At 41.8% G+C, this 15247-nt stretch overlaps 1 protein-coding gene and 1 long non-coding RNA gene across 3 annotated transcripts in view; one reads left to right on the top strand and one right to left on the bottom strand.

The window, feature by feature from the left end:
- Positions 1 to 6184, bottom strand: part of fes (FES proto-oncogene, tyrosine kinase) — a 36865-nt gene extending 30681 nt beyond the window's left edge. For both annotated transcript variants that reach the window (XM_071401797.1, XM_071401798.1), the window contains exons 1-3: positions 6030 to 6184; positions 3864 to 4133; positions 2193 to 2366 (exon numbers count right to left, since the gene is read on the bottom strand). In XM_071401797.1, the coding sequence (XP_071257898.1) occupies positions 2193 to 2366; positions 3864 to 4088 (399 nt within the window). In that variant the 5' untranslated portion in view covers positions 4089 to 4133; positions 6030 to 6184. The remainder of the gene's footprint in view (positions 1 to 2192; positions 2367 to 3863; positions 4134 to 6029) is intronic.
- A 53-nt stretch (positions 6185 to 6237) lies between these two features.
- LOC139576116 (uncharacterized) lies at positions 6238 to 13224 on the top strand. The gene is made up of 3 exons (XR_011675064.1): positions 6238 to 6372; positions 12190 to 12239; positions 12483 to 13224. It is a non-coding gene; the product is annotated as an uncharacterized lncRNA (long non-coding RNA).
- The last annotated feature ends 2023 nt before the right edge of the window (positions 13225 to 15247 follow it).

The raw sequence follows: 15247 nt of genomic DNA, 5'->3' as shown, positions 1-15247 counted from the left end.
ACATGCAGTTTGCTGAGTAGAGTGTTGGAGGCTATTTTGTAAATGACATCGCCGAAGTCAAGAATCGGTGGGATAGTCAGTTTTACGAGGGTATGTTTGGTAGCATGAGTAAAGGAGGCTTTGTTGCGAAATAGGAAGCCAATTCTAGATTTAATTTTGGATTGGAGATAATTAATGTGAGTCTGGAAGGAGAGTTTACAGTCTAACCAGACACCTAGGTATTTGTAGTTATCCACATATTCTAAGTCAGAACCGTCCAGAGTAGTGATGCTAGTCGGGTGGGCAGGTTCGGGCAACAATCGGTTGAAGAGCATGAATTTAGTTTGACTAGCATTTAAAAGCAGTTGGAGGCCACGGAAGGAGTGTTGTCAGGCATTGATGCTAATTTTGAGGTTTGTTAACACAGTGTCCAAAGAAGGGACAGAAGTATACAGAATGGTGTCGTCTGCGTAGAGGTGGATCAGAGAATCACCAGCATCAAGAGCGACATCATTGATATATAAAGAGAAAAGAGTCGGACCGAGAATTGAACCCTGTGGCACCCCCATAGAGACTGCCAGAGGTCCGGACAACAGGCCCTCCGATTTGACACACTGAACTCTATCTGAGAAGTAGTTGGTGAACCAGGCGAAGCAATCATTTGCGAAACCAAGGCTATTGAGTCTGCCGATAAGAATGCGATGATTGACAAAGTCGAAAGCCTTGGCCAGGTCGATGAAGACGGCTGCACAGTACTGTCTTTTATTGATGGTGGTTATGATATCGTTTAGGATCTTGAGCGTGGCTGAGGTGCACCCATGACCAGCTCGGAAACCAGATTGCATAGTGGAGAAGGTACAGGGGGATTCAAAATGGTCGGTGATCTGTTTGTTAACATGGCTTTCGGAGATTTTAGAAAGGCAGGGCAGGATGGATATAGGTCTGTAACAGTTTGGGTCTAGAGTCTCTCCCCCTTTGAAGAGGGGGATGACCGCGGCAGCTTTCCAATCTTTGGGGATCTCAGACGATACGAAAGAGAGGTTGAACAGGTTAGTAATAGGGGTTGCAACAAGTTCGGCGGATAATTTTAGAAAGAGAGGGACCAGATTGTCTAGGCCAGCTGATTGGTAAAGATCCAGATTTTGCAGCTCTTTCAGAACATCAGCTGTCTGGATTTGGGTGAAGGAGAAGCCGGGGGGGGCTTGGGAAAGTTGCTGCAGGGGTTGCAGAGCTGTTGGTCGGGATAGCCAGGTGGAAAGCATGGCCAGCCGCAGAAAAATGCTTTTTGAAATTATCGATTATCGCAGATTTATCGGAGGTGACAGTATTTCCTTGCCTCAGTGCAGTGGGCAGCTGGGAGGAAGTGCTCTTATTCTCCATGGACTTTACAGTGTCCCAAAACTTTTGGGAATTAGTGCTACAGGAAGCAAATTTCTGTTTGAAAAAGCTAGCCTTAGCTTTCCTAACTGACTGAGTATATTGGTTCCTGACTTCCCTGAAGAGTTTCATATCGCGGGAGCTATTCAATGCTAATGCAGAACGCCACAGTATGTTTTTGTGCTGGTCAAGGGCAGTCAAGTCTGGGGTGAACCAAGGGCTATATCTGTTCTTATTTCTACCATTTTTGAATGGGACATGCTTATTTAAGATGGAGAGGAAAGCACTTTCGAAGAGCAACCAGGCATCCTCTACTGACGGGGTGAGGTCAATATCCTTCCAGGATACCCGGGCCAGGTCGATTAGAAAGGCCTGCTTGCTGAAGTGTTTTTAAAAGGCCTACTCGCTGAAGTGTTTTTTGCCACTGACATGATCAGTGGCAAAAGGCTCTACAAAGAGATGTATACTGTCTCTAAAATAGAGTGGTAACCAAAGAAACTATCAGAACTCATAACAAACAAACCAGATACAGTATGAGCTACAAACAAGACTCAGAAATAGCACCACAAATGTGTGATTTTTTTCAACACTGTAGGCTACTGCATATTTCTCAACACAAGCATATAGCTGAAAGCCAGCATGTGAAAGTGGAAGATACTTCCCATTTTGAAAGCAAACTGACAAGGTGTTTAGTGGAAGACTACAAAGTGCCTGGTAATATTTATCAGGGCAAATTGAGTTTTACAGAGTGATATGTTCATCTGTTTGTGTGTGCGTGTGCAGTCGTGTGTGTGTGCGTGCAGTCGTGTGTGTGTGTGTGCGTGTGTGTGTCTGACCCTGCTGAGCTCCTGGCTGAGCTGGCTCCACTGCTCTGCGTAGGTCTTCCTCAGCTGCTGCTTGTCTCTGATCAGCAGGGTCAGTTTGCTGAGAGGCCCAACCTGCAGGTCCTCAGACTGCCGCCGCATCACACGACTCAAACTCTCCGTCTGAGCCACCAACACACCCCACGACTGAAAGAGGAAGGAGTGCAGAGAGAGAAAAAGAGACAGGGAGAGACAGAATGAATCAAGAGAATACTCTGCGTATTGCCATCTACTGATCAAACGTAATGCTCAATCATCAATAATGTTTGAAAGGTCAAGTCCACATTGCAGCTGGATGTGGTCTAATGTCTAAACCAGTGTGCTTGCTAAAACCCACTGATATAGTGTAGGGGTCATTCCATTTGATTTCAATCACTTTTTGACCGCACCCCTTTTGATTTGAATGAAACTTCCCATTCATATTTGCCCATGGTTAAAGTAAGTGGTCAGAAAGGGACTTAATGGACCGGAATGCAAAAACATTTAGGAGTTAGCGGTGCTCAAAGTTGACCCATTTTGCCTACCCCACCCAACCATGAGACATACTGTACATGTCTTAATCACTGGAAAATATAAATGGTTGAGTTTGACATAATTTAAAAACTTAAACAGGGTTGTCAAACAAAAAAGAATGTCATTTTTTATCCTTTAACGTCAATTACCTACAAATGAGTAAACTACGTTTTTTTTCCCGCCTTATGTTGTAGCTTAGACCCTATTTTACATAATCTGAGATGTTTATATTGTTCCCTCCATCGGTTGAGACGCAGTATACTTTTGAATACAGGGTGGGTGTCATATCGATCATGAAAATATATGGATATATCCCAGACCACTGCAATTTAGCTGGTACATCATTGAAATGTAATATACATTTTTACATCCAATTACTACCACAAAGATGGCAACTGACCCACCCACCATCGAATGTCAACTTAAATAGGAATGGCTAGAGGCGTCACTGCAGTCCCTGGTTCGAATCCAGGCTGCATCACATTCGGCTGTGATTGGGAGTCCCACAGGGCGGCGTACAATTGGCCCAGCGTCGTCCGGGTTTGGCCATCATTGTAAATAAGAATTTGTTCTTAACTGACTTGCCTAGTTAAATAAATAAAATAAATAAAAAATTCAATAGGTTTCCTATGGAAGATTGACAGTATAATTTCAAAAACTGTCCCCCACCCTGTACTCAAGAGCATGCTGTGTATCAACTGATGGCAGGCACAACACAAACACATCAGATGATGTAAAATAGGGACTAAGCTACAACATATGTGAAAACTGTAAAATAAATCTGAGTTCACGTGATAAATAATTGATATTAAAGGTTAAAAAAAAATGATATTACATTTTTCTTTCTTTCAAGAAATAATAAAATAAAGACAACCCTGTTTGTAAGCTTTTAAATTATATCAAACCCAACCGTTTATTCTTTCCAGTGACGAAGACATGGATGTCTCATTGTGGGGTATGCAAAATGGGTCAACATTGAGCACTTCTATCTTCTAAATGTTTTGGCATTCAGGTCCAAAAAGTTACTTTCTGACCACTACTTTGATGGGCAAATATGTATAGAAAGTTTCATTCAAATCAAAAGAGGTGCGGTCAACAAGAAAAAATGTCAATCAAATGGACCCAGAGTACCTGACTGAGCTGGCTGATGTAGTCCGGTCCTCCCCCAGGCTGGGGCCCCTCCAGTTTCTCAACCATGGCAGCCATCTGGTGCAGCTGAACAGAGAACTCCCGGTCGCTCTTGGACCGCTGGCTCATCCACTTCTTCATCACCTCCATCAGACGCAGCTCCGAGTCCTGTAGCCGCATCAGGGCCGCGTTGGCCTGGGGACACCACAGGTCCTCCCCAAACCCCATCAGATATGCTCCCAGAGCAGTGGGAACCCAGTCAAACTGTAGACACTGGAGTGGATTTGAGAATAAACCACACACACACACACACACACACACACACACACACACACACACACACACACACACACACACACACACACACACACACACACACACACACACACACACACACACACACACACACACACACACACACACACACACACACACACACACACACACACACACACACACACACACACACACGTGACCTGGCTAATAAGGTGCAGGAAGATGAAAATAAAAACTGAATGAGAATGCATGGGATTTATCCTCAGTCTAGACTCTGAACTTTGGGTGTACTTTCTTTACTGGACTGTAGAGTCAGGTGAATTAGTTAAACTTGTGAGGCAAGATGTATAAATAATACCAAGACTACACAACTGATTATTTAAACAAGTTGTGGCATGTGGAGGGTTTCACTTCTGGGTGACTTATTTTCAAGGGAGAAAACAGTTAGGAGGCACTTCCTCTTGAAATACAGAACCGATGAGAAGTGTGACACGACTCTAAACTGTTTATTGGTTTTAGTATAATTTTACTAAGTGAGTAATTATACTATTACAGAGTAGAATGGTAAAGTAAGTTGGATTTGAGGCTTAATATAATGCAGCCTACTGTGGAACTCTGGCATCATCCATAACCACTCTCCTTTGCCAAGATAATCCATCCACCTGACAGGTGTGGCATATCAAGGAAGCTGATTAAAGCGCATGATGTTTACACACATGCACTTTGTGCTAGGGACAAAAAAGGCCACTCTTAAATGTGCCGTTTTCTCACACAACCCAATGCCACAGATCTCTTAAGTTGAGAGAGTGTGCAACTGGCATACTGACTGCAGGAATGTCCAGCAGAGCTGTAGCCAGAGAACTGAATGTTCATTTATCTACCATAAGCCGCCTCCAACGTAATTTTAGAGAATTTTACAGTAAGTCCAACTGGCCTCACAACCGCAGACCACATGTATGGCGTCGTGTGGGGGAGCAGTTTGCTGATGTCAACGTTGTTTACAGAGTGCCCCATGGTTGCGGTGGGGTTATGGTATGGGCAGGCATAAGCTATGAACAACAAACACAAATGCATTTTATCAATGGCAAATTTGAATGCACAGAGGTACCGTGACGAGATCCTGAGGCCCATTGTCATGGAATTCATCCCCTGCCATCACCTCATGTTTCAGCATGATAATGTACATCACCATGTCACAAGGATCTGTACACAATTACTGGAAGCTGAAAATGTCCCAGTTCTTCCATGGCCTGCATACTCACCAGACATGTCACCCAATTGAGCATGTTCCAGTTCCAGCTAATATCCAGCAACTTCGCACAGCCATTGAAGAGGAGTGGGACAACATTCCACCGGCCACAATCAACAGCCTGATCAACTCTATGTGAATGAGATGTATCCCAATGCGTGAGGCAAATTATGGTCACACCAGATACTGACTGGTTTTCTGATCCTCGCCCCTTTTTTTAAGGTATCTGTGACCAAGAGATGCATATCTGTATTCCCAGTCATGTGAAATCCATAGATTAGTGCCCAATTTATTTTTTTCAGTTGACTGATTTCCTTATATAAAATGTAACTCAGTAAAATCTTTGAAATTGTTGCATTTATATATTTGTTCTGTGTACATAAAGCAGGGATGAGTAATGTGTTGACGAAACCTTCAACTGAACATGTAAACCCGCCCTGCTGAGTTTACCTTGATCGAAATTCGATCACACAAAATCCTTTATCTAACTTCATAGGGAGATGTACATGTGTAGCTAGCTGTTGAATCCGATACAAATGGTATCATTATCAATAGCCCATGTCGGCTATCGTTAAGAGTTAAGTAATAGTATACTGTAGTGTAGCTTACTATGAGTTTAGGTCGTCTGAAAAAAATATTCTCACCTCAGGTTATTGCAAGCAGTCCACTCCGACGTTTCAAGTATTTATAGCATATGTAGGCTATGACTATTCGTATCGAGGAGGCATTAATTGTGCCGAAAAACTGTTACAGTGAGGTAGTATTGATATCACTGGTCTGGCACGGCGACCATACTCGCATCAGAAACATAAAAGCAGGAAGCCAGCGCTGTCCTATCAAAGCGGGACTGACTGGGGAGGTGAGTGACTGCGTCCTCTTCGGGACGGAAGGCTTGGTACAGCCCTGGTTTTAATGTCTATGGGTACAGCACGGTTCAAGAACATAACAGCTCATTAACTGGGTGGATTAACGGGGACAATAATTGCGGTAAGCAGGTGACTAAATTGGAACACAACATTAGCTTGAGCAGCGGTGGCCTAGACTACTTGCCCTAGTGACATTCATGATCCAAAATTATACTTTCTGAAAATGCTGTAGAACACCTGCCACACATACATAACACCAACCTACAGCACAATGAAATGTATAAGTATGAAATGTACATGCATAGGAATGCACCACCACAGTATGAGTCATAATACCCATAAAACCTAGCGGGCAAACAGGGAAATTGTTCCAATCGTTTTCCTACATACATTTTCCCCATCGGGAATTTTAGAAACACAAAAAAACAAGGGCTGTGGCTCGTGTAGGCTTACCCTGGCGTGACGTTTTGATAACAGTGTAAATCTCTCTAGGAAAAGGTGACTTCTTTGAAATTACATTGCTGACAGGCCAGAGCCCATATTCACAAAGAGTACTGATTTTAGGATAAGTTGACAAGGGGGAGGTTATCCTAGATCCCGGTGGAAACTGTGGCCTTCAATGGTACTGGAAGCAAGGGCCTTACATGGGAGACAAGCAACAGTCTCTCTCTCTCTCCATTCTGTTAACATGTATTCTATGTACATTCATACAAACTGCTATGGATGCAATCACTGACTTCTATTCACTTTGTCTACTTGTCCCATTCTTCAATCTTTTCTGGGATATACTGTATATTATTTAGTTGACACACCTGCAATGTATCTGATATACATTAATACAAATGTATTCAGCCTGGAAATGAGACTTGCATTTACTTTAGAACTGATGTCTGTGTTAAGTTTACCACAGAAGTTAGTAGAAGTGAGTGTGAAGACCAACTTGACAAACATGCTATGAAAAAGTTGTTTTCTAATCTAACAAAATAAACATTTGTTTATACAAAACTTTATTGCATTTGGTCATTCCCAAGATGTGGCCTTTTGAAAACTTTGATAGTTGCATCCTTGCACAGGGAACTTTATGCAGATAGTTGACAACAGGGTGGCAGGTTTTTTGATGTGCTGCTCTAGAGTTCCATAGCCCAGCAGACTCACCTGGGGATAGGGGGATGGATACATGTTAGCTTTGATAAATGTCTGGGAGACTTTTACAGTGAGGAGAGAGCATGAGCTTTGGCGTGGGTACAGTAAATCCAATCCAACCAGTGGCCTTGGGATAATATGCTATGTCACACAGGCAGACTGCAATAGTGAAGTAGGTTTACATAGTGCATCAGTTATACTATTATGAGTGTAGGTTACTTCTCTGTGCTCTGGAGAGGTCACAGGTAGTTACTTGGTCAGAAGGCTCTGGAGGGGGGGGGGGGGAGAGAGACAGAGGTAGTGAGTGCTAGAAATGGAGAGAGTCCTCACCCCTGACCTCCCACTGACCAAGGGCCTGTAAATATCATGACTAGAGGTTGACAGATTATGATTTTTCAACGCCGATACCGATTATTGGAGGACCAAAAAAAGCCGATACCGATTAATCGGCCAATTTATGTATATATATATATATGTAATAATGACAATTACAACAATACTGAATGAACACTTATTTTAACTTAATATAATACATAAATAAAATCAATTCAGTCTCAAATAAATAATGAAACATGTTCAATTTGGTTTAAATAATGCAACAACAGTGTTGGAGAAGAACGTAAAAGTGCACTATGTGCCGTGTAAAAAAGCTAACATTTAAGTTCCTTGCTCAGAACATGAGAACATATTTTTTATTTAACCAGGTAGGCCAGTTGAGAACACGTTCTCATTTACAACTGCGACCTGGCCAAGATAAAGCAAAGCAGTGCGACACAAACAACAACACAGAGTTACACATGGAATAAACAAACAAATAGTCAATAACACAATAGAGAAAAAGTCTATATGCAGTGTTTGCAAATGAGGTAAGATAAGGGAGGTAGGCAATAAACCAGCCATAGTGGCAAAATAATTACAATTTAGCAATTAAACACTGTAGTGATAGATGTGCAAAAGATGAATGTGCAAGTAGAGATACTGGGGTGCAAAGGAGCAAATGAATAAATAAATAATAAATAACAGTATGGGGATGAGGAAGTTGGATGGGCTATTAACAGATGGGCTATGTACAGGTGCAGTGCTCTGACAGCTGCTGCTTAAAGTTAGTGAGGGAGATATGGGTCTCCAGCTTCAGTGATTTTTGCAATTCGTTCTAGTCTTTGGCAGCAGAGAACTGGAAGGAAAGGCGGCCAAAGGAGGAATTGGCTTTGGGGGTGACTAATGAAATATACCTGCTGGAGCGCATGCTACGGGTGGGTGCTGCTATGGTGACCAGTGAGCTGAGATAAGGCGGGGCTTTACCTAGCAAAGACGATGACCTGGAGCCACTGGGTTTGGCGACGAATATGAAGCGAGGGCCAGCCAACGTAGTATATGTGGCTTTGGTGACAAAACAGATGGCACTGTGATGGACTACATCCAATTTGCTGAGTAGAGTGTTGGAGGCTATTTTGTAAATGACATCGCCGAAGTAAAGGATCGGCAGGATAGTCAGTTTTACGAGGGTATGTTTGGCAGCATGAGTGAAGGATGCTTTGTTGCGAAATAGGAAGCCGATTCTAGATTAAATTTTGGATTGGAGATGCTTAACGTGAGTCTGGAAGGAAAGTTTACAGTCTAACCAGACACCTAGGTATTTGTAGTTTTCCACATATTGTAAGTCAGAACCGTACAGAGTTAGTGGTGCTGGACGGGCGGGCAGGTGCGGGCAGCGATCGGTTGAAGAGCATGCATTTAGTTTTACTTGCATTTAAGAGCAGTTGGAGGCCACGGAAGGAGAGTTGTATGGCATTGAAGCTCGTCTGGAGGTTAGTTAACACAGTGTCCAAAGAAGGGCCAGAAGTATACAGAATGGTGTCGTCTGCGTAGAGGTGGATCAGAGAATCACCAGCAGCAAGAGCGACATCATTGATGTATACAGAGAAAAGAGTCTGCCCGAGAATTGAACCCTGTGGCAACCCCATAGAGACTGCCAGAGGTCCGGACAACAGGCCCTCCGATTTGACAAACTGAACTCTGTCTGAGAAGTAGTTGGTGAACCAGGCGAGGCAGTCATTTGAGAAACCAAGGCTGTTGAGTTTGACAGAGTTGAAAAGCCTTGGCCAGGTCGATGAATACAGCTGCACATTATTGTCTCTTATCGATGGCGGTTATGATATCGTTTAGGACCTTGAGTGTGGCTGAGGTGCACCCATGACCAGCTCGGAAACCAGATTGCATAGCGGAAAGGTACAGTGGGATTCGAAATGGTCGGTGATCTGTTTGTTAACTTGGCTTTCGTAGACCTTAGAAAGGCAGGGTAGGATAGATATAGGTCTGTATCAGTTTGGGTCTAGAGTGTCTCCCCCTTTGAAGAGGTGGATGACCGCGGCAGCTTTCTAATCTTTGTGGATGTCAGATGTACGAAAGAGAGGTTGAACAGGTTAGTAATAGGGGTTTCAACAATTTCGGCTGATAATTTTAGAAAGAGATTGTCTAGCCCTGCTGATTTGTAGGGGTCCAGATTTTGCAGCTCTTTCAGAACATAAGCTATCTGGATTTGGGTGAAGGAGAAATGGGGGAGGCTTGGGCAAGTTGCTGTGGGGGGTGCAGGGGTGTTAACCAGGGTAGGGTGGCTAGGTGGAAAGCATGCTGCCTACCACCGCTCAGTCAGACTGCTCTATCATATCAGACTTAATTATAATATAATAAACACACATTAATGACCAAAGGCTCGTATTTCTATGGTCAAATCCAGAAACTATAATTTTGTAAACAAAACATTTATCCTTTCAGTGAAATACGGAACCGTTCTGTATTTTATCGAACAGGTGGTCACCCTAAGTCTAAATATTGTTGTTACATTGCACAACCTTCAATGTTATGTCATAATTATGTACAATTCTGGCAAATTAATTATGGTCTTTGTTAGGAAGAAATGGTCTTCACACAATTCGCAATGAACCAGGCGGCCCAAACTGCTGCTTATACCCTGACTCTGCTTGCACTGATCGCAAGAGAAGTGACAAAATTTCCCTAGTTAATATTGCCTGCTAACATGAATTTCTTTTAACTAAATATGTAGGTTTAAAAAAATATACTTCTGTGTATTGATTTTAAGAAAGGCATTGATGTTTATGGTTAGGTAAATTTGTGTAACGATTGTGCCTCTTTGGCGAATGCGCTTTTGTTAAATCATCACTGGTTTGGCGAAGTTGAAGTAGGCTGTGATTTGATAATAAATTAACAGGCACCGCATTGATTATCTGCAGCGCAGGACAAACTAGTTAACCTAGTAACATCATCAACCATGTGTTGTTAACTAGTGATTATGTGAAGATCGTTTTTTTTATAAGATAAGTTTAATGCTAGCTAGCAATTTACCTTGGCTCCTTGCAGCAACAAGGTCCTTTTGATGCTTCACTCGCGTAACAGGTGGTCAGCCTGCCACGCAGTCTCCTCGTGGATTGCAATGTAATCGGTCATAATCGGCATCCAAAAAGGCCGATTACCGATTGTTATGAAAACTTGAAATCGGCCCTAATTAATCGGCCATTCCGATTAATCGGTTGACCTCTAATCATGACTAAAGGAAGGCGTAATGCTTCAGCCCGGCTGGTGCCTAACCGACTCAAACGAGTGTGCTTGCATAATCCCTTAAAGGGACCTTTGCTTGAAAAACCATAAAAAAGCAGCAATAGTAGGGGAGTCTTTTAGCAATAATGTCTGTAGCATTTCCCTACACATTCATTGCTTATAATGCATCTATGCACTTGGTAAAATAGTGCCATCCTCTCATCATTGATTTAACTTACTTTAACTTTCTCTATAGTTGTCTAATGTTGGTGGGTCGTTATTCTGTTTCAATGTTACTCCTGAATCACTATAATAAATACAATATCATAGTTTATCTTGAGTGTTTATTCAACAAAGCTGAGATTTACTTTGAAGTCCAAAGTGCAGGAATACAGGTGTGGTGGCGTAGCAGAAATATCATAATGCCGTGAACAAAGAGGTTGTGAGTTCAAATCCCAGATGATGACACATTGAATAGTAATTACTGTATAAATAAACATACACAATGTAGTCAAATATGTCAGATGAACACTATGTTAAAATAACTGTGTGTGTATCATAAACACTTGTTTTGTTGTCCAAATACATGTGAAATGTTCTAAAAAAGACATGAGTTCACATATAAAACGTCACATTTGAAGTGTTCCAAAAAAAAATGTTTTTGTGTGTGTGTGGATGTTTATACTTGTGGAGAACAAAAGTCTCAACAAGAATAGTAAATGAACAAACATTTGACCAACTGGGGACATTTTGTTAGTCAAATGCTATTTCTAGGGTGTTTAGGATTAAGGTTAGAATTAATGTTAGGGTTAGGTTTAAGGTTAGGAGCTAGGGTTAGTTTTAGGATTAAGGTTAGGTTTTTGGGTTAGGGTTAAGGAAAATAGGATTTTGAATAGGACTGATGTGTGTCCCCACAAGGTTAGTTGTACAAGACTGAGTGTGTGTGTGAGTGAATGTTTGACATGTTCACTGAGTCACAGTTGTGACAGTGGTATGGTAGTCCTGGGGTACAGGCTTGGTGGGCATAATTTGCTATTCCCAGTACCCAGACCTCCTTAGGCTTGTTACAACTAACCCTGACCCTTGCAGCCATTAGCTATCTTCAATTTTAGCTTCAACTTCAAATATATCTACACACACTGGTTATAAATCTGATATAAGTTTGGTGAATCTAACGGCATTTGTTACTTTCTTACCTCAAAATCAGATTTTTGTCAATAAAATCTGCGGTCTTTCACAGGGTCTTGCTTCTTCACATGAGGTTTGAGGACTAAACTGACCATCTGCACAGTGAGTAACATGATTTTAGTTGGTTCCTGATTAGAGATATTGAGAGTGTTACAACTAACCTGTGTTATAACCATCCCCGGTCTCCCCGTCGGTTTGTCCATTTTTAGATGCCGTAGCCAGAATACACTTCCTCAAAATAGTCAGAAATAGTATAAGATAACTGTTTGGTGCACTATCCAAAATGAACAAAACGTCACAAAATGTCATCATAATATATGCACTAACTCTACCGAACTGTTTCAGGTGGGAAGAATGCTGGTAGAAAGCCTTAATCTGGATGCAGAAAAATACCCTGTGTTGTAGTATGGTTGCATCAATCTTCACCAGGCTTCAAGAAATCATACGACAAACCAGTAGATTAACAAAAGAAAATGGTATTTAGGATTCATGCCGTTCTTATGGCATCCGTCAAGTGTGGCTGAAATTCCCGAATCCACTCATTTGAAGGGGTGTCCACATACCTTTGGCCATGTACTGTAGATCTGATGAAAAGTATGCATGCCATTTTGTGATATTTGTTGCTTTGACAAATGACATGGCATACATGTGAATTTATAACTAGCTAAGATATTTATATTATGGCACAATGTCTCATCTCAGTAACAATTGCTCAGGCGTACAGCAAATTCCAATATTGTGGCTAATCTGTATTGTAGCTACCTTCACATACAGTAGGTGACTTATTCCATCATGACAAAATGTTCCTCCTTATTTGACAGTAGTTAGCTAGCTGCTAGCTTAGATACCTGTGATTGTTGAGACCTAATTTTGCAGTCAAACTGCTTCAAAGAAGGATGATGTCAAGAATTTGCAAAGGTAGCTAGCTAGTTAAATAAACGACAACCCTATTAAGTATTCACTCTATTGCTTAATAAATGACCTACAGTACACTGAACAAAAATATAAACGCAACATTTAAAGTGTTGTTCCCATGTTTCATGAGCTGAAATAAAAGTCCCAGAAATGGTCCATACGCACACAAAAAGCTTATCTCACAAATTGTGTGCATAAATTTGTTTACATCCCTGTTAGTGAGCATTTCTCCTTTGCCAAGATAATATATCCACCTGACAGGTACGGCATATCAAGAAGCTGATTAAACAGCATGATCATTACACAGGTGCTCCTTGTGCTGGGGACAATACAAGGACACTTTAAAATGTGCAGTTGTCACACCACCACAGATGTCTCAAGTTTTTAGGGAGCATGCAATTGCCATACTGACTGCAGGAATGTCCACCAGAGTTGTTGCCAGAGAATTTAAAGTTAATTTCTCTACCATAAACTGCCTCCAACGTCATTTTAGAGAATTTGGCAGCACGTCCATCCGGCCTCACAACCGCAGATGACACGCCAGCCCAGGACCTCCACATCCGGCTTCACCTACGGGATCGTCTGGGAGGGTGGGAATTTCTGTCTGTAATGAAGCCCTTTTGTGGGGAGAAACTAATTCTGATTGGCTGGACCTTGCTGCCAAGTGGGCCGACCTGTGGCTGCACCTCTTCGCAGTCATGTGAATTCCAGAGATGAAGTCCTAATTTATTTACTTCAATTGACTGATTTTCTTATATGAACTGTAACTCAGGAAAATCTTCGAAAATGTTGCATTTATATTTTTGCTCAGTATAGCTAGCCAACATGCTTATAACACATTCTACTATCCTGCTGACAGATATTTAGCTACCGTAGCTAGCTATATAATAATGGTTTACGATAATTGCAGTTATCTAGCTAAGTGTAAAACAGAGAACCTGTCTATAAAACGCAGCTAGCTAGCCACCTCGACTTTATCAGTTGTAGCCAAGCCAGCTAGCTTGATAATCACTCAGTAATGTTAGTTTACCATGCTTTTTTGGCCAACTGGACATTCCTCTCACCCATCCCGGTCGACTCCTTGCCTACTGCCGTCTCTTGGTCTTCTTCTAGGTTCAAAACTATATGGCTGTAGTCTGGTGCCTTATTGTCAAAAGTAACCTACTCGTAACACAGCTAACTGGTGCTTGCAGTCAATGGCTCAGTGTTCCAAAACTGTTCACCCGTTGCTACATCAAGTAAGGACAATGTTCCATTTCTTTGTTTTGTGTATTTTTATGGTGCGCGTGCGGAAGGCCAAAAAGATTATCAAGGACAACAACCACCCGAGCCACTGCCTGTTCACCCCGCTATCATCCAGAAGGCGAGGTCAGTACAGGTGCATCAAAGCTGGGACCGAGAGACTGAAAAACAGCTTCTATCTCAAGGCCATCTGAAGGTTAAATAGCCATCACAAGCACATAGAGGCTGCTGCCTATATACATAGGCTTGAAATCACTGTCCATTTAATAAATGGAACACTAGTCACTTTAATCATGTTAACATGTCTTGCATTACTCATCTCATTTGTATATACTGTATTCTATTTATTTAACTAGGCAAGTCAGTTAAGAACAAATTATTATATACAATGATGGCCTACCAAAAGGCCTCCTGCGGGGACGAGGGCCTGGGATAAAAAATATATATATATATATACAGTGGGGAGAACAAGTATTTGATACACTGCCGATTTTGCAGGTTTTCCTACTTACAAAGCATGTAGAGGTCTGTCATTTTTATCATAGGTACACTTCAACTGTGAGAGACGGAATCTAAAACAAAAATCCAGAAAATCACATTGTATGATTTTTAAATAATTAATTTGCATTTTATTGCATGACATAAGTATTTGATCACCTACCAACCAGTAAGAATTCCGCCTCTCACAGACCTGTTAGTTTTTCTTTAAGAAGCCCTCCTGTTCTCCACTCATTACCTGTATTAACTGCACCTGTTTGAACTCGTTACCTGTATAAAAGACACCTGTCCACACACTCAATCAAACAGATTCCAACCTCTCCACAATGGCCAAGACCAGAGAGCTGTGTAAGGACATCAGGGATAAAATTGTAGACCTGCACAAGGCTGGGATGGGCTACAGGACAATAGGCAAGCAGCTTGGTGAGAAGGAAACAACTGTTGGCGCAATTATT

Source organism: Salvelinus alpinus, chromosome 5 (assembly GCF_045679555.1).
Source record: "Salvelinus alpinus chromosome 5, SLU_Salpinus.1, whole genome shotgun sequence".
Classification (NCBI taxonomy): Eukaryota; Metazoa; Chordata; class Actinopteri; order Salmoniformes; family Salmonidae; genus Salvelinus; species Salvelinus alpinus.
This window is presented reverse-complemented; position numbering and strand designations above follow the sequence as displayed.